Below are 24633 nucleotides of genomic sequence, written 5' to 3' on the forward strand. Positions count from 1 at the left end.
TTAACATGTCCACAGCCCAGCTTGAGGAGATTGAGAAGGCTACAAAAGCACAGAGCAAAGAACAGGTCTGGCATGATGCGCGGAGAGTGCGCGTCACAGCGAGCACAGCTAGAAAAGGTGCCCATTCGCTCAACCACGGCGCCTGACAAGTTTTTGTCAGAACACTTACACCCATCCTTCCGTGGCAATGCCGCAACCCGTCAAGGAGTGGAGGTGGAGGAACTTGCAAGGGACTATTTGGAAACTCTGGGCAACAGCATTGAAACCAAAGGCTTAGTGGTGTGCAAAAAGGAACCGTAGCTTGCAGCATCTCCCGATGGAGTGATAAAAAATGACATTCTGTTGGAGATCAAATCACCTGTGATGGGAAACAAGTCACTTGCAGAATTTTTGGCAACAAAGAACTGCGAAATCACAACTGTGGCAAACGGAGATAGGGTAGATTACCATATTGCCTGCAATGGTCCAAAAGGCTACTACATGCAGGTACAAATTGGGATGCACTGCACAGGGCTTCAGCACTCCAAGTTGGTGATCTGGAACAAAACTGAGCACCTAGAAACCGAAGTACCCTACGACCAAGGCTTTGTCCAGGGGCATATCATAAGGCTGCGCACATTCTACTTTGCCCACATGCTCCCGAAAATTGTTGATGACTTTGTTGAGGGAACGTTACAGTTCTGCAGTAAATATCTCAGCATTTTAAAACCAAAATAAACCTTATTTAGGTCATGCCCACAGGAGCCAACAGATGTCCGTTGTTTACATAATGCACAATTTACATGATCTCTTTATGCTGTGCAATATATCAGTGTGCCTGTACTGTTTGAGTGAAAATAAAGTTTGATGTAATTTCAATCCTTAGAGTGCTACAATTTATTTTAACACAGTTCATAATTCATAGTAAGCTCATACTGTACATAAATAACACTGGATTCATTAATTGTTTTGAGGAAACTAAACAAATGGCTTCAACAAGAAAGATTGTGTGTTTAATCTTAACTGGTATGAAAAAGTAAAATACAAAACCAGCCCACACAATTACATCAGTATGAAAATATTCATATATAATATAAAAAAATACAATGCACGCAGTATTTGTTGTGTTTATCTGTATTTAATGAACAACATGGCTGGGTGTTGGTAGACAGGGACACAGGGCAAGATTCTAAACCTCACTGATCAGTGGACTCTTCAGGTTAACTAGGCCAGCACAGCTGGTTAAGATGTTGTCCAGTTTCAGTGCCATGCTGATTGGAACAGTCTGGGATAAAATCTTAAACACCTTCAGTCTCTGGATTGCTCTTTCCACGTGTATGCGGACATTAGGCTCGTTGGAGATGAACTGCGCCTCGCCTGTAAAGTAGACGAGAGCAGGCGGCAGCAGCGGGGGGCGGGGACAAAAATCCGCTCTCAAGTCGGACAGTTTTCCAGCTGACTCCAGCAGCCTTCAGGCTGAACAGGAAGTGACACAAACACTGGTGCGTTCGGGTCCGATTCCGATTTAATAAAATGTTATCAGACCCATATATCAGCTCCTACACAGTCTCCAGTTGGTTTTATTATGGCAGAGTAGCTGTCAAAATTCTCTACATGCGATCTGTTGCTGATTTTAATTAACAACAGACTGTAGATGATCTGTAATCTGAACAGATTTAGTCTCTCTGACTTCTAAACATCACTATCAGCCTCACAGCATGTGTTCTGTAAGGAATAAGCTTTTAAATCAGACAAATCGCAGTTAAAATCCCTCCAATTCAAAATCAATAAAAAGTTTATATAAAACGTCATCATGTTGAGTCGATTCTGAACCAATCAGCTGTTCGATCAGCTGAGAGGCCGGTGTTTCCCAGCATGCCCTGGGTCCACCTGCGTCCGCCTGGCTCTTGCAGTTGGTGAAAAGCAACTGCGCTACCTGCGTCTCAGAACTGCGACCGCCTTGGTCTCGTGAGATTATCGTTGCCCACGTGTGCATGACGTCAGAGCAAGTCGGGATCAAGTCGGACACAAATCTAACCGGCATGCATTGGGCGCCGATCGCCGGTGATCGATTCTGTGCAGATCTGGCTCATCTCGAACGAGCCTACTGGCTACTCGCCTGGTGCGTGCCGTCTCCTCATTGGTCAACTGATTGCGCCTGTAGGTGAAAGCAGGGATGTTCAAACTGACCCTTCTCTCATCAAGCAAGTCTCGAATGGTGAACCCACGGTCCGCCATGACCTCATCACCAGCCCTCAGATAGTCTAGGAACCCACTGTCCATGGTGATAAACTTATCGCTGCTTCTGCCAGCATAGGCATCAGATATAAACATGATTAGCCCATTAGGGGCCACAGCGACGAGATATTTCACAGTGTTGCGTGATTTATACTGGCTGAAAGTGTCACTCCTTGAGTCGTGGTTTGTGGCTCTCTGCATGGCACTTTCGGCACAGTCAATGATGCAGATGGTTCGAGGGTAGTTCCTCTGAAACGAGAAGGGCATGGTGGCACGAATGGTCTCTCTCGGAAGCCAGGGTATCAGGACTTTGAACTGTTCACCCATCACGTCAATCCAGTGTCTAATCACAATGCTTGCCATGGATGTAGACACATTGAAGCGGTGAGCAATATCTCCTAATATTAGGTTTAGTTTTAGTTTCATCAAGGTCATCAGTATTTGGTCAACAACAGGAAGGGTAATTGATGGCTTACTGAAAGGCAACAACACCGTCACCAGGGTGAAGAATTGAACCCTAAGTACTCCTGTATACAGCCGGGACCTAGCATCATCAATGACCGTGATGCTGGTCACAGTAGGACCCATTTCTGCCTCGCACTGTGTGGCCTTGTCTACTTTAACAGACTGTGTTATTGAACAGTACATGTGATCAATATGTGACGGATCCTCCCATTGGGTCTGGGCATCTCGAAATTTTGGTGTAGCAGGCTCGGCCTCACAGACAGGCTGACAGGTTTCAGGAGCATCTAAAAAGGGGAAGGGAAAACATGGATGGAGCTAAATTAATGCAGGCATAGAGTCCTCTCACTACAAACATCACAATGGAAAAATTTGTACTACAACATTGCACTCACACGCACACACACAATCATCATCACAACAGCCTGCCATCTTGCATTGTATTTATGATGTAGACTAAGGCACACGCAGGCAGGCAGGCACACACACACACACAATTAATGATGTAGCTATCGTGGGCATTGTTTGTCCCATCTCCAAAACAATCAACTGCCTTAGCAAAATACCGGTAGCAATGTTAATGTATGGCAACTTATTCATAATTAACAGTATTGTCAGCTTCATAGCTAAAGTTGCTGAACTTACCCTCAGATTCAAGTCTGCGTTTCTTTATCTGGGGGGAGGCAGTGGTCCGCTGGGTGAGTTGACGCCTCTTTGGCTGGGGAGGGCGATTGTATCCCAACCACAACTCTGGGAAAGGATTATCCTTGGTAGGTTTTTGGTCAACAAAGTGATAGGAACAAACAAAAACGTTGCGGGGTGGTTTCTTTAGATTCAATGCCTTCAGCCAGGTCTTTGATTCCGAGTCGGTATCAGGCTTGCGAAAAAAATTAAACAATGGAGCGCATGGACATTGCCTCTTCGTAGCTGGTTTGTGGTCGTAGCACTCTCTATCTAACCACTCGTTCAGGTACTTTCTCGAGTTTTTGCAACCAACTACCGCACACGTCGTTCCCAAAACACTTTTCTTCATGTTGTAATTGTTATATCCTCTTTGTCACTGCGATATCAGTGCTTTGTCGGCACAACGGAGCTAGCTAGCAAAACAAACCCAGCCCGCCAGAACGGAAGTGGATTGCATCGACGGGAGGAGTTCAGGAAGTAGAGGGAAACGGCTCAAAAACTTGTGTATAGCTCACTGTACTGAGAGGCTAATGAGGGAATGAGTTGCAGGTGAGCCGGTGGGCGGGGAAGGTCAGGTAACTGCAGGGCTGACGAAGAACAGGTGTGTAGATAGATGGGGCAGTCAGGTGATGGGGGAAGGAGGGCAAGTCCAAGAGCACCTGGTGGATGGATGGAAAATGGCAAAATAGGGGTGTTGGTAGTGAAAGTGGAAATGTGGCTGAAAAAAGGGACAGGGAGGGAGAATAGGCATGTGAGGAAGAAATTATGATTTGGACAACAATGCAGTGGTTAGCACTGTCCTCTCACAGGGTTTGAAGCTAATGGCCAGCCCTTTTGTGTGGAGTTTGAATGTTCTCCCTGTGCATGTGTGAGGTTTCTCTGGATGCTCCGAATTCTTTCCAAAGTTCAAGGACATGTGTGCACATTCTGCCTACCTGGATCATTTGCATCAGTATTATAAAGTTACCCGTTCTAACTATTCAGCTTAGTACATTATGTTAGAGTAAACCCAGATATAGCTAAGATAGATAGATGTTTGAATGGAACTCTAAAAATACTTGCCTCCTGCCTCTTCTCTGCGTCCATCAGTAGTAAAGCAGGCAGTCAGATCAAAAACTGCAGTGAGACGGCTGTGTGATTGCTTTTTTAAGGCTAATAGTGTTTGTATTCAAACCACTTTAGGATACACTTCAAGCTATAATGGCAATATTGAGGCAGCGTTGAAAACCTGCCACAATTACCCAAGCACAGTTCCTGCCTTGTTCTGTAAAGATGTGGCCAAATACTCTAGTTGTACTACTTGAAAACAGTTCATAAAATATGCAGCGCTTTAAGTCTGCATATGTTACTGGTGTTTTATGATTCCATACCAGCTACCATAAAAAAACTTTTTCAGAAGATAGCTTTGCATTTTGTCAATTTTAATATAGTATTTACATGATATATAGGCTTTGAAAGAGTTAAAGGTCTCTCTTATCAATCCTCCAAGAAGAGATCCCTTCCTGGCATGATTACACTGTACAGGGGTAAAACTCTACAGTCCTTGTTCCGAGGAATCTTCATCCTAGCTGTTATGTGTAGGTTTATTGAGAATTTTTTGTAAAAAAAAAGACACTATGATTATTCTAACTTAGATTCTGAAGCCTTGTATAAGCTTAAACATGGTTTGCAAAGAAAAAGTACTGTGGGTTTTCTCCCTCTCTTACAGTTTAGCAGGGGCGCAACTGCCCACTGTCAGAGGTGTATGCAGCAACAATTGTGGCGTTTTTGTGTGGTCTAATAGAACTCCTACCTGATGTCATCATTGGTCTCATCTCTACCTGATGTCATCATTGGTCTCATCTCTACCTGATGTCATCACTGGTCTCATCTCAACCTGATGTCATCACTGGTCTCATCTCTACCTGATGTCATCACTGGTCTCATCTCTACCTGATGTCATCACTGGTCTCATCTCAACCTGATGGCATCAATGGTCTCATCTCTACCTGATGGCATCACTGGTCTCATCTCTACCCGATGATCAACTGTCTCTCACCGTATACTGTCTCACTCTACCTGTATCACGGTCAACCTGATAAATCTTCATCCAACCTGATGTCATCACTGGTCTCATCTCAACCTGATGTCATCACTGGTCTCATCTCTACCTGATGTCAACTGGTCCATCTCAACCTTGGCATCAATGGTCTCATCCTACCTGATGGCATCACTGGTCTCATCTCTACCTGATGGCATCACTGGTCTCATCTCTACCTGATGTCATCACTGGTCTCATCTCTACCTGATGGCATCACTGGTCTCATCTCTACCTGATGGCATCACTGGTCTCATCTCAACCTGATGGCATCAATGGTCTCATCGCTACTTGATGCCATTGCCCACCTCATGTCTGTTTCATTCACTCCTTGCCTGTGTTCTTCTCCACTAAGACATATTGTCAAACAAACATTATGTAATTGATTTTCCATATTAGTTGTTCCACATTAATAATATTACAACTATGAATCTGTTGGTATCAAGTGGCTCCCCCTACACTTCCACCTAATGTTAGACCTACCTGTTGCCTTCCGCTGTCTTTCCTGATCCTGATGAACTCACTGTTAAATATAGCAGCCTAAATTCAATTCTTACATCAGCCTAGCGATGCCATCAGATAAGACAACTATTATGCAGTAAGGTTGTGCTGCTGTTGAATTTACATTTACATATTTTTTAATATTTATTTATTTTTCTTCTTTCGTCATTTATTGTGCATGCTACCTTATATTTACCAGTTGTTATTTTACCTTAATAAAATTGAGATATGTCATGCAAGGGATTGGTACCATAGGGTTTAACCAAAATCTAAATGTAGCTATCAGCAACATTGGTTTGCATTAAGCTAGCTGTAAACCCCACTTTAGCGGCTAGTGTTAGCAAACACTAGCTAGTCTGTTAACATGAATATTTGCAAGCCTCCAAGTTTGGTAGCAAATCTATGCATGATTCCATGGTAAACCAGAGTTATTGCATTAGTTATGTTTTCCAGATTCTTGTCATATATTGTACATGTTTCCTTATATTTATCAGTTTTCAGCTCAGCAAACTCGGTTTCAGGGATTAAAGTGAAAAAAAAATGTCATGCCAAGTCATAAGCTGTTCACATCGACCCTTTTTGCGATCACAGCCTATTGGTTTTTAATGTACAACAAAATGCAAACAGCAAAGTAAAGGGAGTATAGCAAGTATTCTCTTTTCCTGATGATCAAAACAATATTTCAGTACCATCCCACGACTAACCATTGCTGTTAGCAATCATATTGTAGAAAGGCTTTAGCTTACATTCTAATTACTTCAGGCCAAAAGTGTTTAAAAGGAGATTTTTTGTATTGTTAATATGCAATTCAACACCAAGTCAAATCTATAAAATAAGCTAATGAAACATAACTTTTCAGTGAAAGCTTTTTTTATTATTTAAATTCAAACAAAAAATGTTTTTACAATAACAATAAATAAACACAGTTTTATCTATCTTAGACACGTCTGTGCCTTCCGTTAGCAACAACGCATCCATGATGGCTAGTAGCCTCGCCAAATAGTGGTTACCATTATAGACGCACACAAATCATGACGACAATATGCGAGGAAACTGGTTCCGAGTTTTGTGCTATAAATTATTTTATATTAACACGCTCAGTCAAAACCGTTGCGTGACATGTTTATACAGGGTACCCCCGGGATTCTTCAAGTTAAATTCAAGACTTTTTAAGACCTTTGTAATACCACCTAGGATGAAATGTAATGCCAACTTCACAGCAATATATAATGAAAAATCAGTGTGGATTTTAGGCCTGAGAAAAGAATGATTTACCAGGTAGTGTCACCTGAATTTAATAAAACATTTTATTATAATACTGAACAATCATATTTAGCTCACAATAGCTTTGTAAGGCGTGTTTGTACTCTAACAACATCAAATAATAAAGTATTTGTTGCATGAATCGCTCTTATGCTATGAAACTTAAAAACACAAAATAAATAGGATGATAAAAAATAAAATGTGTGCATTATGGAGGTGTCACAATTTGTTCCGCTTTGGCTAGATAAGTTAATATGTAATATAATATGCCAATGTAAATGCCAATTACTTCAGTGATTGGTTTGTCCCGTCCTGCTATGCGTCTGAAGGCTGCTGCAGCGGGAATAAAGAGTTGGGCTCTGGGTTTTTTTTTTCTCACCCCGGTGATCGGCACGTCTGGGTGATACCGTCAAATGTGCGTTAGCATGTTGGCTGCGTTTCAAACATACCCTACCAAAGGTGGAGCACTGCCGATACCGTCATTGTCTCATTCACAACCCTCTCTCCGTTGCTAGCTGATCAGGAACCTGCAGGCGGGTCTTCCAGCTCCCCCGTTTCATTGGCTCTAGACTGACTCGCACGCCGATCCGCTTGTTGTGCTAACCTCAGCCACATTGCTCTCAGCCACGTCCGCCAGCTGGTCCACATCCCTGGCCAGACCTTCAGACACTCGCCCATTCTAACCAACGAGCTAACGTTAACTTGTTAGTAGCACGGTGCCAGACGTTTTGTTTTCTTTCTTGACAGCTGATTGATTTGCGCCCGAGCTTGGATGTTTAGGGCCAGAGCGTTCTCACCATGTCCTCGGATATAAGATAAAACACCACGTTACGTCGTTATTATTGTTATAGCCTACATCCATGGTCCGCGCACACTCCACAGTCAAGCGCGTAAAGGAAAACGCTGACGTAAATAGTACCTGTACTGTCGTATTACATCCCAGTCACACGGAGCCAATTGTAAAGTCACACACACACACACACACACACAAACAAAGCATTTATTTAGGACGTTACGGTAATTATTTCATCCTACGAAAGGACAATACATAATTTAAAACCTTTGTAAATGAAATGTACAACTTTGTGAACGTTAGTCAAGACTTTTAAGGACTTATTTTTAGAATATTGAATTAAGACTAAGACTTAAGACCCTGCTTACCTCACCTCATTCGATGGTCTGTTGTACCTTACTCACTCAGAGGTATATAAGGGTCTGTGTCTGTTCTTTTTGTTGAAATCTCAATAAATAAATCATATAAAAAAAAAAAAAAGACTTAAGACCCTGCAGGAACCCTATTATAGTGCATCGCTTTACACATAACGTTAGTTGCATTGATTAAAAACTGTAATAATAGGCTACACCCCCCCCACACACGTTTTTTCTCATCGGATCTGCATCGATCTCAGATATGACATTTCTAAAATCAAATTGATGGAAATCCATCGTAGCGATGGAGAACTTTAATCCCTGCGGTTTTGCATATTCTAAGCTAGCTGTAAACCCCCATTTGGCTGCTACATTCCCAGTGTTAGCAAACACTAGCATGTCTGTCACACTTTAAATCCTACCTGTTGCCTTTCACCATCCACTTATTTAACTGCTGTTGCATCACTTGACATGCTATCTCCTTTTCCCTCTTTCTTTTTCTATTTTTAGCCTCCAACAGCTGTTTTGCTTTATCCATCTTTTTCAATAGACGACAACTCACTACTGTACCTGCTCACTGAGCGCTCAGGCACCCACCCACTCCCTGCTCTCTGCTCCCCCCTCCCTCTTCAATGTCAACATTCTATGATGGAATCTCATGAGACATGGCGCCTACTCTAGCCTGTTAGTCCTCTAAAATGTTAAATAATAACATTGAGGAAATGCAGAAATGATTTAGAAACGCACAACAGCAGCTACATATAGGAAATACCAAAGAAAATTATTACATTTAAATTATTTTTTTTACCATCGCTTTGGCGCCCCCATGGTGCTGCGCCCCTATGCGCCGCATATATAGCATACCCACTTTTTGCACCACTGCAGTTTAGGAAGGGATTGCTTAACAGTTAGTGTGAACAAGCAGAATGGTTATTTTTATTGTTCATATAGCATGGACGTATTTTATTGGTATAGTCTTGAAAAAATTGAAGCTTTCTTTACACACACACACATATATATATATATATATATAAATAAAAGATTGATTTACAGAAAAAGAATGTGCCTTGTTTTTACTTCTTTTGTCTATGGATTTCAGAGGGATAACACCACAAGTTTATGTGCATGTGTGAACACACACACACACACACACACACACACACACACACGGCTGGAAAGCATTGCTTGCTCATTGTAAATAAAACATAAAGTCCCTGTTTCCCATGAGAACCCTACATTACTGTTTTTGCAGAGGACAGCAAAGTTAGCTGCTATTTTAAAGACATCTCTGTCTATGGCTCGGTCTTAGTCTCTCTCTCTCTCCCTCCCTCTCTTTCTCTCTCCCTCTCTCTCTCTTTCCCTCTCTCTCTCTCTCTCTCTCTCTCTATTCACTTTGATTCAATTCAATATGATTTACAGGCATAAATGTAAAGAACAACATTGCCACTGCATCAAGATGTTAAAAAAAAAGTTCAACATGTTTACATGAAATCACATTACTGCCGTGTGTGTGTGTGTGTGTGTGTGTGTGTGTGTGTGTGTGTGTGTGTTAATAGCATAACTGCTGGGTGTGGTCAGATGTGTTTACCTGTAAACATACCTAAAAGTGATGTCATAGTGTACTGACACTACCTACAGTAACAACCCAGTCTCACGGCAGTATGTGAAATGGTCACGTTATTTAATCTATTAATTTGTGTACACGGACACGTTTATCTCGTTTTATTTGTGGTAGTCAGCACGTTTTTTAAAGCAATGTATTTCAATGGGAAGCATCTTTCGTGATCACAGCACGACTACGGTAGCGAGTAGTATGAAATGCCGAAAATCCGCACAGGGAGGTTGGTTGGGGTGGTGGATGGGTCAAACAACACAGGACTTTCACCCCAGTAACCGGGGATCGTGTCCCGCGTGTGACGTTTCATTTCCCCGTTGTTCTTTTCCTAAACCCAACCGTCCTGTTGTTGTCCCGCGTCCCCCAGAGACCGCGGATCGTAAACCCAACCTCCGTATAGATGCTTCCCATTACGTGCTGACCACCACGAACAAAAAGACATAAACGTAATCAATAGATTAAAAATAACGTGACCATTTCACGAACTGCTGTGACACCGTGTTGGCAGTACACTGTTGCGTCATAGCAGCAAGCTGAGAAGCTGTGAAGTCAGTAAAAACTACATTTTCAGGAGATTTTCAGCTACAATTTAACCAAAATGGACATTTGAACATTCACAGTTCTATGATACCTGGTTCATTGCTGAACCAGGTTTATTTATTTATATTCCAAAAGCTATATATAAAAAACTGATTGGCTAATAAGTTTATCAATCTTTTTTTTTTTTGTATCGGAGACCTTCAGTGTAAATTTGAAAGGCTTTATTTATGTAGCAATTTTCATAAACAAGTCAAACATCATGCAGTAAAACATAATTGCACTCAAAACCATACAAATGGTTCAAGAGAATGCAATTCTAATAATGCATTTGGTTTTAAGATTCAAACGAATAAATAGAGCTGCCCTGCCTGATCTCCTCCAGCAGGTGGTTTCAGGGGCCAACCACATAACGTGCCTTAAAAGTATTCATTAAAATGACTTTACTATAAATTAGAAATTTTAAATCTACTCCAAAATGTACAGGTCACATATATATGGGATGCTAAGTTTGGAGGTTATGGTCATTCTTTTGGTGGGTCTTGTAAGAAGTCTTGCATGCGGCATTGTGGGCCAGTTGAAGCTTGGATAGGTTGTATTGACCCAGACAGGAATATATAGCGAGTTGTAATAAAAGGTTTGTCAAAAATGAAGCAACAATATTTGAATACATATTGTTCTTACATTTGACTTCTGTAATGCCTATTATGCCGATTAAATGTTTGTGTCTGCTAGTGTCTGTATCAGCGCCTATGGTACCTGGCCAGCAGGGGATCTGTTTTCACTTATTTTCTGTACTTTTCTTTATACAGAAGCTATAATTATTTGTAAGATTACAAATAAGTAGAAAGATTTTACTCAAATAACTGACTCTCTCTCGCTCTCTCTCAGTCTGGAGTGGACAGGATAAACCTCTAAAGCAGAAGCACTATCAATACATTCTTTATTGTGGCTTCTGACAAAGCCCTTTTGAGTGCTTTATGTCGGCACTCGGCGAGCCTGCCATAAGTAGGTGTAATCATTCATAAAGAGTTATGGCTAGTGGCTGCAACACTGCAGCGGGATGGAGGAAAAGACTGGAGAGGAATAGAAAGAGAAGAGGTGGAGGGTAATAGGAGCAGTAGAAAACTCAGCAAGGATGGAGGGATATATGACGAGAACGGCACAAAGGAAAATGGAAACTAAAAGGCACTCCACTGTGTTTTCTTATAACGTTTATATGCTTGCTATCTAGATTATTAGATAAACCACTGTCTCAGCAGGAAGTGTCACCTGAATGTCCGAGTTGGGCACTGAAGCCAGGAGAAATGGGCTTTTAGATCGCACGTGAATTATACTGCCTCACTTACTACTCTCACACTGACAGTGTCAGCGTGTCTTTCCAAGTTAAAGAGCAGTTGTAGTGGCCAGAAGACCTGCTGTCACCTGTGAGTGCGACAGTCCATACTGTTAGTCTATCTGAGCAAATATGCAAACAATCATGATTAACTGTATTATCTTTAAACTGCACATCGCTGTTGCTGAAATCTTTAAAAATAATTAAAAATTATAATTGCCTTTACTGACGTCCCTGCAAATAAAGATAAGAACTAATCAGAATATTGGTATAGCTCCAATATACTTGCTATTTTGCAAATGACAGGAACAACCAGACAAACTGGAACAAAAGTCATAAGACATCTTTCTATCATCTATTGTGGAAAAACAAAAGGGCCTATACCATATTACTGTTGATTTGGGTTAATTTGAACTATACTAAACTGTTAACAAGTTATCAAATGCTTTACAGTATTATGACTAGTCAATCCATTGAAATTAATATTACTTAAAGTGTGTCCAGACAGGAATTTTCAAATGCACAAATATGACCACTGAAAAGTTTGCCACCAACAGCCAATGTACCTGCCAATGTAACCGTACATACTAACTGTGAGCTAGAAATGGACACACCGACTGTTTTTAGAACTCAGCAGGAACTCCAGTTCTTGGCCCCAAAGAGGGGTCGGTTTGAGCTATTTTCACAATTTCCATTGTTTTCTATAGGGGACATATTGTGCATAGAATAGAATAGATGATTTTGCATGAATAGATGATAACAGCCTTCCGAACCTTCTAGTAGGTGTAGCAGCCCCCTTCTAACCCATATCTATGAGGCTGATAACCACTAATAAGACCAATTCAATTGAGTGCTAATGCCGGAACGGGTGAGCCAAATCAACCAGGACTAATATCTTAATAATTATGACTTCAACAAGTAAAGCCAGGCAAAAGGGTTACTCAAGGATTTGAATTTGGCTTTATGGTGAACTTTGGAATTAGGTTGAGAGCGGTCTAAGGGTTTGAACTAAGAAAAAACAAATATATATTAAAATTCAGAATTGAATGTAGTCTGTAGAAGGTCTACTGTGTCTATCTTCATCCATGAAAGAGGGGTGGATTTGAGCTCTGTTCACAATTTCCATTGTTTTCTATAGGGACATATTTCGCAGGTTTTTATTTTTTTCATGCCAACAATTGAGGAGAGTCAACGTTTATCAGTGTTATAAGCCCCCAACGTCTCCGTCCAGGCAGCGCTGCCTAGCACTAGGCAATGTTTATGGTTATGGTTATGGTTAAGTTAGGGTTAGGTCCCTTGAAGTCAACGGTCGCAGCGCTGCCTTGAAGTCCATTAGGCAATGGTTATGGTTTGGGTTAATGTTAGGGTTAGGTGCCTTGAAGTTGATGGTCGCAGCGCCGCCTGGAAGGAGACGTTGGGGGCTTAAAACACCATTGAGCAGAGTCAACGCACACCATTCCCAATTACTTTGCATGTTTTTATGTAGTTTTTACGCACCTGTTGGTAATGGTGCAACGTGAGTTTCTCCGAAAAATCATATATTATTTGGAAAATGAATAGACTACAACCAAACACTTGGCCTGTGGCAACATCTTTGCCAAGAGTCCTTTTTGATTTGTCTTGGGATCGTGTAAGTCTTACATTTCAAAGGATGTGATCCTATATGTCAGAAGAGAGTGAACATGTTGTGAGTTTCTGTTATGTTCTGTTTCCTGTTTTATTTTGGAGTCTGTCTTTTCGCCCTTGTCTTGTCTAGTTTTACTTCCTGCCTTGTGTTTTCCTGCCTTTTTTGATTGTTCTGCCCAGCCCTGATGTGTTTCACCTGTCTCTTGTTTGCTCATTACCTGGTGTATTTAGTTTCTGTGTTACCCTTGTCCCGTGTCGGATCATTGTTCTGTAGTGTCGAGTACTATCGTGTCGTGGTTTCTCTGGTCTGGTATGTTATATTCGGTGTTCCTGTTCGTTCCTTTGTTTCCAGTTTTTTTTTTGTTATCCTCAGTATTGCTGGAAATATTTTGCCTGTTTCTTCAGGACACCTTTTGTTGTACCCGTTGCTTAATTAAATCTTTGAACTCAAGCCTATACTGCTGTGTCTTGACTTTGTTTTTGGGTCCAAGCCTCGCCACACACTTGACAGATCATGACAGAACAAGAGAAAGAACAAAAAGAAAAGGAAGTAAAATGATTAAGAGTGAATGAAGAGAAAAGAAGAATGAGAAGGAAGGATACATTGTTGATAAAGAGATGTGTAAATGATCAAAGGGTATAGGAAAGAAATAGAGAGAGAGGGAGGGGGAACATAGAGAGGCAGGGCTTCTTAAACTAATGAGATATTGATTAGGGAGAGACACACCTCCTCAGGGCTTCTGGCTGACACTCAGATAAATGGCCAGCCATTCATTACCCAAAGAGAGATATATACCGGTAACACTTATGCATAGAGAGAGAGAGCAGTCATCAATGGAGAAGAAGAATCTGTAGGACTGAAGCAGTTAAAAACAGCGGGGTAGAGGGCTAGAAGTAGACGGGTAACATGAGGTAAAAAAAGTTGGAAACAATCTGGACAGAGTGTTTAAAAAAAACTGAAAAACAATACATACAAACAGCTGTGGGAAAAAGAACTATAAGAAAAAGGTAGGGAAGGAGTTTTGTGTGCACTTTAAAGGAGGAGATATTTGTGGATCAGGCAGTGTCAGGTCGGAGGGCTGGATTCAAAGGAATAGTTCTGACTCAAGCAGAGGCTGAAGTAGAGATCAATACCATCCTGAGATCAGAGACAAACACTGACACTAACAGGGAATACTACACTGTATATTGTGTGTGTTTTTTCTTTGTTTTTTTTGTCTGTCCGGTGTGGTATGACGGTTATGTGCTGGTGGAGCTATGTTAAAAAAAAACAACTATGAATCATCCAAGAAGATATGTGTGTCATCTTTTCTTTTTTTGGACTGAAAAATCTCAACAACTATTGGATGGCTTGCCATAACATTTTGCTGGACGACCCTGTGATTTTGTGATGGAGCCCTCTACAATGGCATCCCCATGTGTCAACACAGCGGCCTCATTCAAATGTTAAACAGTCAGTGACTGAGAAATTGGAGTTTGGCAAAGAAGATGACGTTGGCAGTAAGAATAAAAAATAAATGGCTAAAACAAAGAAGAGTAAGTATCAGTAGATTCCTTGAGATTTCTGTTGAATGATGATGGATGGCATCACAATACGTGCACTGTCTATAAAGATGAATCATAGTTGCACAAGTTATGATCCTTAATATATTTATTATATTAATCTAAATTTTGATTGTATTTATGGTCAGCATCGGTTCTGCAATAGACATGTAAATTATTTCCATTCTGTAATTTCCTCTCTTTCAAAGTTTACAGTGGATTCACAGGAAGTGATGCTGCATGTACTATAGGGCTGTTGGAACGAATTCCGAAAGTCAAATATAATTGGAATAGTAAAAAAATCAATACTATTCGAATGCTGAAAAAAAGGGTTACTCACGGATTTCAATTTGGCTTTATGGTAAACTTTATATATATATATATATATATATATATATATATATATAATTCTAAATTGAATGTAGTCTGTAGAAGGTCTACAGATCTACCTTCGTCCATGGATCTGAAATTACCTCAGTACTGGGAGACTACTGTAGGTCTTTAAATTAATAATAATAATAATAATAATGCATTTTATTTATAGGCGCCTTTCTAAACACTCAAGGTCACCTTACAAAATCAGCAATAAAACACTCAATACATTAAACAAGCAATCAGAGAAACAAGCAATACAAATAACATGATAATACTATTAATAAAAGAATTAAAGAGAGTAAGCCTGTCTGAAAAGATGAGTTTTTAGGTGAGATTTGAAAGTGGTTATGGACGTGGAGTGTTGAATGTAGTAAATTGAGCCACAGCGCTGAGCTAAAGCCTGCCTCTCTCATTCATCATTAGGTATATAGATGCATGCATCTGTCACCACACGCACCAATACACACACACACACAGTCACGTCAGCATGTGGGGCCATAAAAAGGATACTTAGTGTACAGAAATGCAACAGAAGCAAACAGTGCTGCACCAACCAAGCATTTTCTCGTTGCTTTATGATCTAATTTCACTATCCAGTGAAACAGATGACCACATTAGCAATCTCTATCGTATTCTCATACTGCTTAAATGTGTTATGTGTGTTTTTAGTGCAATTAGCTGTGTTTAGATATTGTTCCTGTGAGTGTGCTTGCATTTGCCTATACAACTTCTAAAGTGGACTCGCGGTGGAAATACATTTAGGCACACCGACATATAATAATTATAATGAACTGACAAACAAAGCAAAAAGTTTTGATGAGAAAAACTAAATAAGAGAAGGTTTCTAGGTGGAAACAGCAGAGTTTGCTTACATCTGGATCTCTGGTTGATTGGGGAAAAATAACTATGAATAATGCATGTGGCGAGTATGAAATTACACTATTACAGCTTTAAGATAATTTGTGTTTTAAGAGCTGAATATAATTGTTTTGAGACTATGATTCCCCCTTTGCCTTGAAGGAACCTAATTGAACTAAGTGGAAAGGAGCTGCTGGTAAAGCAAGAATCCGTTCCTTTTAAACACTGGATCAGTTTTTTTTTAGACTTTCATTCTGACATTACAGTATCTATGTACATCTAGGCCATCCTGGTGTTTGATGGCTCTCTGCTAATTTAACACAGAGATAATGAAAGTTACAGAATGCACTGCAGGGAGACGAGAGCTAACACGATAGGAGTTTAAAGGAGAGAGTGGAAGAGCAGGTGAGCTGCTGATTTTTTAAATGCTGTTATAATAAAATTTAAATTAAAAGCATACTGTAACAGGAAGCACTGGAGACACAGAGCAGTCCAGTCTGGGTTCAGTAATGATGGCCTGGTGCCAACACTTTCGTTGGGAAATTAACTATTTACCCATTACACTTTGTTCTTAGATATGGATTCAGAAGTGGCAAGCTCTCTCTTGCCTCTCATGACTCCACCTTTTGTGTGTGTTTAGTATTGAACATGCTATCCACATACTCAGCTCGAGGCTTGTTACTTTCTGAAGTCGGCACTATACTGGCTCACAACTCCTGATCCATATACAGGTTTTGAAAGATAGCAAACACTATCACTAGTGAATGAAGACCAGCATTGTTGCTGCTCTTGCGTATCAGTGTACAGATGCATAAAGTTTCTCTGTCTGTTTGACAGACTCAGCTAGCTAAGCTAAGCTGGGTTGGGAGGCTGTCTTACTATTGTGTGTTAACAAGGCTTCATTTGAACTGTGTTGAATCTTTTTTTCTGAAAGGTGCCCAGGAGTGAGCAACGAGAAATGTAGACAGAGGGCAGAGCATACGCATCACTGTGGGAGCTTCATAATGAGTCTGTTATGATTTTGGTCAAACATTGTTCACCTTCTGTATGACTACATACTTAATAAAAAACCCTGGGGGTGTTTGTTATTGGTCATCTACCTCTCTCTCTCCACATTTTCCCCTCTTTCTCCTGTTCCTTTATAAAATAATGTCCCCTCTGTGACTCTCCATGCATCTCTTTCCACTTACAACAACTATAACTATTTCTAGTTTACACATGATGAGCAAAATGAGATGTGCTCACTGCAAGGTGGGGTGCAGAGCACCGAGGCGGGTATGTCACCAATGAGCATCAGGTAGCACTTAGCTCCAGGGAGCTTATTCCACGGAGTCCTTATGTTTTCTCGACTCACAGTTTTCCTTAGATCAGGATGGCACCTAAATCATGGTTGCAACTGCGGCCGTGGTCCTGCTCGGCGCCCTGCTACGCCCTGCCATGCCCTGATATGCCCTCCTACGCCCTGAACTGCTACAACTACTATTTCTAGTCCATTATCTTTATTGTGACTATAATTGCCACTGTTCATCACCCCCCCAACCGGCCCCGTCAGACACCACCTACCAAGAGCCTGGGTCTGTCCGAGGTCTCTCCCTTAAAGGGAGTTTTTCCTCACCGCTGCCACACTGAATGCTTGCTCTTGGGGGAATTACTTTAATTGTTGGGTCTTTGTAAATTATAGTGTGGTCTAGACCAGTGTTTCTCAAACTTTTTTCAATATTGTACCCCCTTTGAATTGCTTTTCTAAGCCAAGTAACCCTTGACCAGCGCAAAACATTTTTGGTAGAAAAAAAAGTCTCTATAAAGAGGAAAAATACAGCGCCGCCAGTCAGAGATTCACTGAACAACAGCCTTTTTAAGACAAAAACAGTTAAATGCTACATTTCAAATGTTTAGAATCCATCACTTAATTCATTCATATCAGTATAATTATTTTTGGAATTATGCATAACATATTTTTTAATTAGCATTTTTGCAAAAATGTCACATACCCCCTGCAGTACTCCAAAGTACCCCTAGGGTTACACGTACCCCCATTTGAGAAACAATGGTCTAGACCTACTCGATCTGTAAAGTGTCTTGAGATAACTCGTTATGATTTGATACTATAAATAAAATTGAATTGAGGTAGCAGGAAAGCACCAGAATAAAAAAAAGCTTAATGACTGTTAGTGTTTTCAGTTTAAAACCAAATAAGGCACTGTCAATTATCCAGAGCTGTCAGAACCCAATTATCAAGAAGGGTTTCGGTGCATGAACACTTCTCAGTATGCTTGGTGATGCATGTCTCTGACACATTATGAAACAGATATCTGTCATCTCATTGGTTAAACATTAAAAGTCACCAATAAACAAGTCAGGTCACAGTTAAAACTGATGGAACTTTGATTGCAACAAGGCACAAAATGTGAGCGGTGCACAATGCCCAAGATGGCATTGCCGCACAGTTTTTTTCTGATCCTGTGTTGAGAGCTAAGTCTTCTGCCCTCTTGCTTTTATAACTCTCTGCTCCAATCTATCCTTCCCCCTACCCTTGCCTTTCCAATTGCTTCCTCCATCCCTGGTGATGCAAAGGCATTCTCATGAGCGAACCACCTTAATGATTCTTTCTCACAACTCCTCCAGAAGCCCCAAAAGACCATTGATTTCATCAGGTTTTTGCTCTCTTCTCTCTTTCAGTCTCCTCCTCCTTAAACAGAGTGGAGTATCTTCAACTGGCTTGTTATTGCCAGTCCACATCTTAATGGCTCTGCTATTGAGTGTGGGCTGATTGTTTTAGCTGGTACAGGAGGGCCATTGACCCAGGAGGGCTTACAATAGGCTCTGTGGGATAACAAACCAGGTCCATGGACAACAGCAACAGATAGGTGCCCTCTTCAGACACCAAAAGGGCATTCAAGAGGCTAAACAGATGTGGAGAGTGTGTGTGTGTGTGTGTGTGTGTGTGTGTGTGTGTGTGTGAGAGAGTGAGTGAGTGAGTGAGAGAGAGAGAGAGAGATAAAGGTGTCAAGCAATAGGCAGAAATGACCACAGCTAATAGGCAGCACTGTGAGGATTCTCTAATAGGGATGGGTACTGAAACCCGGTATTAAACGAGCCCCGGGGCTAAATCATTAAAGTATTGATACTGTAAGCTCCGATGTTACCGGTTCGTTTATCGGTGTGATTTATTATCACGCTTCAGCATCTTCTCTGCTCTCTGTGTCGGGCCTGAGCTCCTTACTCTAAGTGCAATAAAACCTTTGTGAGTAAAAAAGCCCATACTTTATCAACACTCCTGTTCCACAAGCATAAACGTGTTTTTTAACTAATATATTTTTTAAAGCTATTACATAGTTATAAAACAAATAATATTTTCTCAGCTGGCTTTAGCATCTAAACCTACCTGCCTCCTATACGTTTTTAAAGATCTCTGGCCATCTCTTGGAGCTACAATGTTGAATGTTCAGTGTTGCCCACAGGTGGCGGGTGGGGCAGGGTGTGACAGCGCGGCACGTCATGGCTGGGTTCAGCAAAACAAAGGTTTATCAACTATTTATTGAAAACAATGAGTACATAACTAACCACAGGCTGCATTAAGAGATAATTTAGTGTAGCCATGATGTGCTTTGTCAATTAAATCTGGTTGGCTTGTTAAATGTTATGGTTCAGCAGATAAAATACCTGATTATCCGGAGCCCAAATAGGCTATTAACATAACCTTACTTCTATGATCCATACAGAAAGTTAGAGGTTATTAAAAATCTGACCACTGTCTCCTCCTAACTTCTGTTAAATCATATAAGACTAAGGCTATATAAAGTTAATTCTTGTTCATTTTGTTTGTTAGATCAATTTAAATTTTTTAAGTGTTTTAATCTGCGTTTTGGGGATCCTAAACACGCTGTTCAGATAATACAATGAATGGATACAGGCACGGAGAACAGCAACTGAAGGCTCAGTTAGCAACGATTATAAAGATATGGCGTGGAGGAGACTGCCGCGAAGACGGTGAACAACCAGACTGATAAATTATATTCGGCAGCTTTCACAGCGGTGTGACCAAAGCGTTTCTACAGTTTATCAGTACAGTTAATCCCAAGGCAAGACCACCAGCAGCAGCGTGCTACTACTAACGCTAGCCTCTGAGCCTGAAGTAAAGCGTTGACGCTGTCATGCACGCGACACAAGACTTCACAAGGGGAAGGGGCTGGAGGCCATTGGTCTGTGTGCACTGTAAAAATACATCATTGATTGGAAAACCTGGACAGGGCGCCCAGTATGTATGGGAAACACTAATGTTGTTAATTTGTAACTTATCGCTGTCACTATCCCCACTAGCTTTAGGTCTTATTTATCTGAAAGAACACAGTCAACTATTTCTGATGTGAGTAGCTCAGGGCTCTGTTCTTGGCCCTCTGATTCTGTTTGACATTCTGGTTGCCTAAAAATGTCTTGTCCAGCATTTTGGAGCACCTTGCCAACCAAGCTAGCTAGCTAGAGCGAGCATTAGCTTCTAACTTAAAGGAATACGCCACTGTTTGTTGAAAAAGGGTTATTCACCGTCTCCTCTATATTTATATAGATGAGCAAAGGCATTTTTGTATCGGTGCATGCATTGTCTTAGTCCGGCGCTGCCGCCGCTAGCTTAGCTTAGCGTAATAAATGGAATCCTTTGTTGCCATAGCTAGCTTCCTCCTAACCAGACCTCTCCAATTCACAAAAATGGATGAAATTGAAATCGGTCAAACGCGTTAGCTTTGTAAGACCATAGAGTATGTGTTATATAAATGCCATGACGAAATTCAAAGTGTAAATATACGCAATGTATGTCGAAAGCCCGTGGAGCTTCTGCCAGCTGTAGCCTACTTCCACCCAATATAGTCCCAAGTCAATATCGGCCTAGGAAATCATCTAGTCTTAATCTGCATTGCTATTTTTACTCGTTGTGAATACGCAGGCCACAAGAAGTAATCAGGTTGTTTTTTGATGTTGTTGGGTCACTTTTACTCACGACATGCTAACAGCAACAAAGGATTCCATTCATTACGCTAAGCTAAGCTAGCGGCAGCCGCGCCGGACTAAGACAAAAATGCATTTGCCACCTATATAAATATAGAGGAGACAGCGAATAACCCTATTTCAACAAACTGTGGCATATTCCTTAAAGTGATGGTTCAGAATAATTTCACCCTAGGGTCCTTTGCACCATGATCTCGAGCCAAACACCCCCCCCAGAAGCTTTTTTCAGCTGGGTCGAATATTGGGAGAGTTAGCGTAGAGTAGCGTTATCAGCTGAATAGCTTAGCCAGGGGCTAATGGACCCACGTTTATATCTCGTAAATGACCCCACTAATAATGCCCGAAATTACGGAGCCCTGGAGGTGACATGGAGGGGAAAAAAAAATCGGAGGGAGAAAAAAAAAAAAACATGTACTGGTGGCAAACACTAACTCGAGATCTCGACTTTCAAACTCGAGATCTCGAGTTTGAAAGTAAGCTGTCGGCGGCAGCGTCCCTTCCCCCGGGCAGGAACACAGCTGCCCCCCGGGGCAGCAGAGTCCTTTTGCGGCTGCAGGATCTCTTCCTGGGGAAGAGACGCTGCCGCCGACAGCTTTGCCTCGCTGCTGCGCCGGTCCCTGCTGATCCAGATGGGACCGGACAAAGACACAGTGGTGATCGGGAGGATCTTCGGCGTAGTCCAGGATGACCTGTACAACACAGTCTCACTCCCTACTCGTCAAATGTATGACGCATGGTCAAGAACCCTGGCGTCAAGTTTCAACGAAAGAGGTGTACCCTTGACGTTATTTTTCGACGAGGGGGTCCGTCAGATAGACATTCATGTTATTCCCTCACCGTCAAATACCGATGAAATAAAAAACGAAATCTGTGACAGTTATTATTGGTATTTTTAGCCCAATAACCGCTGTTTTAATCAACATTATTCACGAGATATCATCATGGTTTATATGTATTTCTTTTAATGTTATTATTTCGGTCTATTTTGGCCAGGGAAGCTGGGTTGCTTTTTTGTTTATTTATATTTTTTAAACTTTAACGCTACATCTATCAACATTTATTTAGATGTTATCATGGTATTAATTTCTTTATTTTAATAATATTATTTTGGTCGTATTACCGGTGAAATATTACAGTATATGCTGTAATACAGAACATAACGATATGACCCGAGCTGGACGCATTCAAAGCCGATATCCCCCAATGCAATGCGGCCGTTCATTTCAAAGAATCGGGCAGCGATCAGCGGGTCTTTAACGCCAGGATCGCTTCAATATCCATATATACAGTCAGTGGTCCGGAATCGCTTCAATATACATATATACAGTCAGTGATTGTGTCACCAGCAACAACACGTTGCTCAGTTTTGTTCCAGTAAGTTATGAACCATAATAACATTTAAACGAATCCGCGGAAAACTCCGGAAGTGACGTAGTACGTCCCGCTCAGCGGATAAGAAGATAAAAATATATAATATTCGTAATATTGATGTTTTTTTCTAACGTTGCATTTGAGGAGTTACACAATAAAGACAGAAATAATAATAAAATACAGTTTCATGAGTTTGTCTCATGTAATGTGTGCTCGGCCGGCCGGCCACGTTTAAACGAATCCGCGGAAGTGACGTAGTACGTCCCGCTCAGCAGATAAGAAGATAAAAATATATAATATTCGTAATATTGATGTTTTTTTCTAACGCTGCATTTGAGGAGTTACACAATAAAGACAGCAATAATAATAAAATACAGTTTCATGTGTTTGTCTCATGTAAAGTGTGCTCGGCCGGCCGGCGGGCGGCCTCAGTCTGAAATGGAATCAAGCCATTTCACGGCGGGCAGCAGAAACAGGAGCCGAACGAGTCCCCCCACCCACCCCGGAAGAACTACAAGTGCTCAAGCTTTGTAACAGATTCTGTGGCGTTTCTTATGGGAGTTGTAGTTTTAAAGTATATTGTTATATTTCTCATAATCAGAAGTTGGCAGTGTATAATTTTGGATACACCCTGGGGTTTTTTGGGATGGAGAACACACTGGTGTAATCAGATTTTAAAAATCTAATCGTTAAATAGGTGAAAATAGCTTATTACCATATTTGACAGTGCTTACAGTGGGTAAACTTTGGTGACCATATCTACATGACAGCTGTGGTCCAGAGCTTTCTAGGACAGCTGGTCTTATGTGTGTAGCACCTTCTGTTGCTAAATGACAAGCCTTCAAACATGTGCTGGGCTCAAGGTTCAGAGGTCAATATATCAAAGCAGGAGTAATGTATCCTCTTCATACTGACATATGTTACTGTCCAGGTTGAGACCTTTCCAATGATGTGACAACGTTTAAATTTTTACACATCATGGAGACCACTTTGCAGGCGATACTTTATTGTCCCCAGAGGGATATGCCTTCAGTTCAAATGCTTCACAAATAACACTTGACATATTGTTTTATCATACAGCTGACATATTACAATAAAAAACAACATGAACAAAGTGATATGTAGGCTGGACTGAAGCACATGCAGCAACAATCTATTGCTCATCTTTCACAAACAGTGACAAGAGCAACACACAACACATGCTTCATATCATGAAGCTATTGCACACCCGCAATCTCAAGCAACATTATTTAAAGTTTTAATTGAGGTAGGTCCAAATTAGGCCTATAGTTTAGAAATGTTAAGTTTACCCATATCTTCTGCCAAAGGATAGCTCATACTTGGGGGGGTGGTGGCTCAGCTTCTTTTGAGTAGGGGGGGCGCCAAGGAAAAAAGGTTGAGAACCACTGCTCTGACCCATGTCATGACCCTTTTCTCAGCTAAGGTAGAAGTGTGCCAAAAATGCCAAAACACATGTTGTATATGTACACATACCCAAACAAAGCTACATACATCTTACTCTGTGAATCTGCTTATCCTTTTAATTTCCTGGAAATGCTTCCTAAAACGAGTCCCTTCTTAATTTTGAATATAGTCTAAAGGCTATAGGTTAGGATGGCTACAAGCTGTAACCACGGTGATTGATATGAGGATCATATTCTGAATATAATAATTAATATGTTAGGCCTACCATAAATTGATATTTCAAAAAAAGACATTTATTTAAAACAACTAATAATGCAGTGTGATTTGAAATCAAATAAGTTCCACAAATAAATATAGTCATGTTTTTCCCCTTTAGGCTTTGCTATTAATATTCATCAACTGCAAAATTAGAAAATTGCTTTTTTAAATAACTATGCATAGAAAATAAAATAAAAAATGCTTCTCTTTGTATATAGTTTATTGTTTTTCACAACAGTACAAGTCAAAACAAATGCAAATTAGTCAAACAAGCCATTAGGCTGTATTTCTAAACACTCAACTGTAGGTTTTTTTATATAGTAGGCCCTATATATA

The 24633-nt window shown here is 40.8% G+C and overlaps 2 protein-coding genes across 3 annotated transcripts in view; both read right to left on the reverse strand.

Moving 5' to 3' along the window:
• LOC120550790 (RNA binding protein fox-1 homolog 3-like) overlaps nt 1–24633 on the reverse strand; it is a 1027376-nt gene that overhangs the window by 568916 nt on the left and 433827 nt on the right. The gene's annotated exons all lie outside the window — the stretch shown is intronic.
• On the reverse strand, nt 1169–23928 carry LOC120550787. The gene is made up of 4 exons (XM_039787627.1): nt 23925–23928; nt 21676–21954; nt 2092–2966; nt 1169–1330 (listed from the first exon to the last, which is right to left on the reverse strand). Exons 1-4 carry the CDS (start codon nt 23926–23928, stop codon nt 1169–1171), a joined length of 1320 nt encoding a protein of 439 aa, XP_039643561.1.

This window comes from Perca fluviatilis, chromosome 21 (genome assembly GCF_010015445.1).
Source record: "Perca fluviatilis chromosome 21, GENO_Pfluv_1.0, whole genome shotgun sequence".
Taxonomy (NCBI): domain Eukaryota; kingdom Metazoa; phylum Chordata; class Actinopteri; order Perciformes; family Percidae; genus Perca; species Perca fluviatilis.

Coding starts and splice junctions, on each gene's coding strand:
- LOC120550787 (XM_039787627.1), bottom strand. Junction 2,967..21,675: donor TTTGAAAGTCGAGATCTCGA/GTTAGTGTTTGC, acceptor TCCCCTTTTTAG/ATGCTCCTGAAACCTGTCAG. Junction 1,331..2,091: donor CGGCACGCACCAGGCGAGTA/GCCAGTAGGCTC, acceptor ATCTCCAACGAG/CCTAATGTCCGCATACACGT.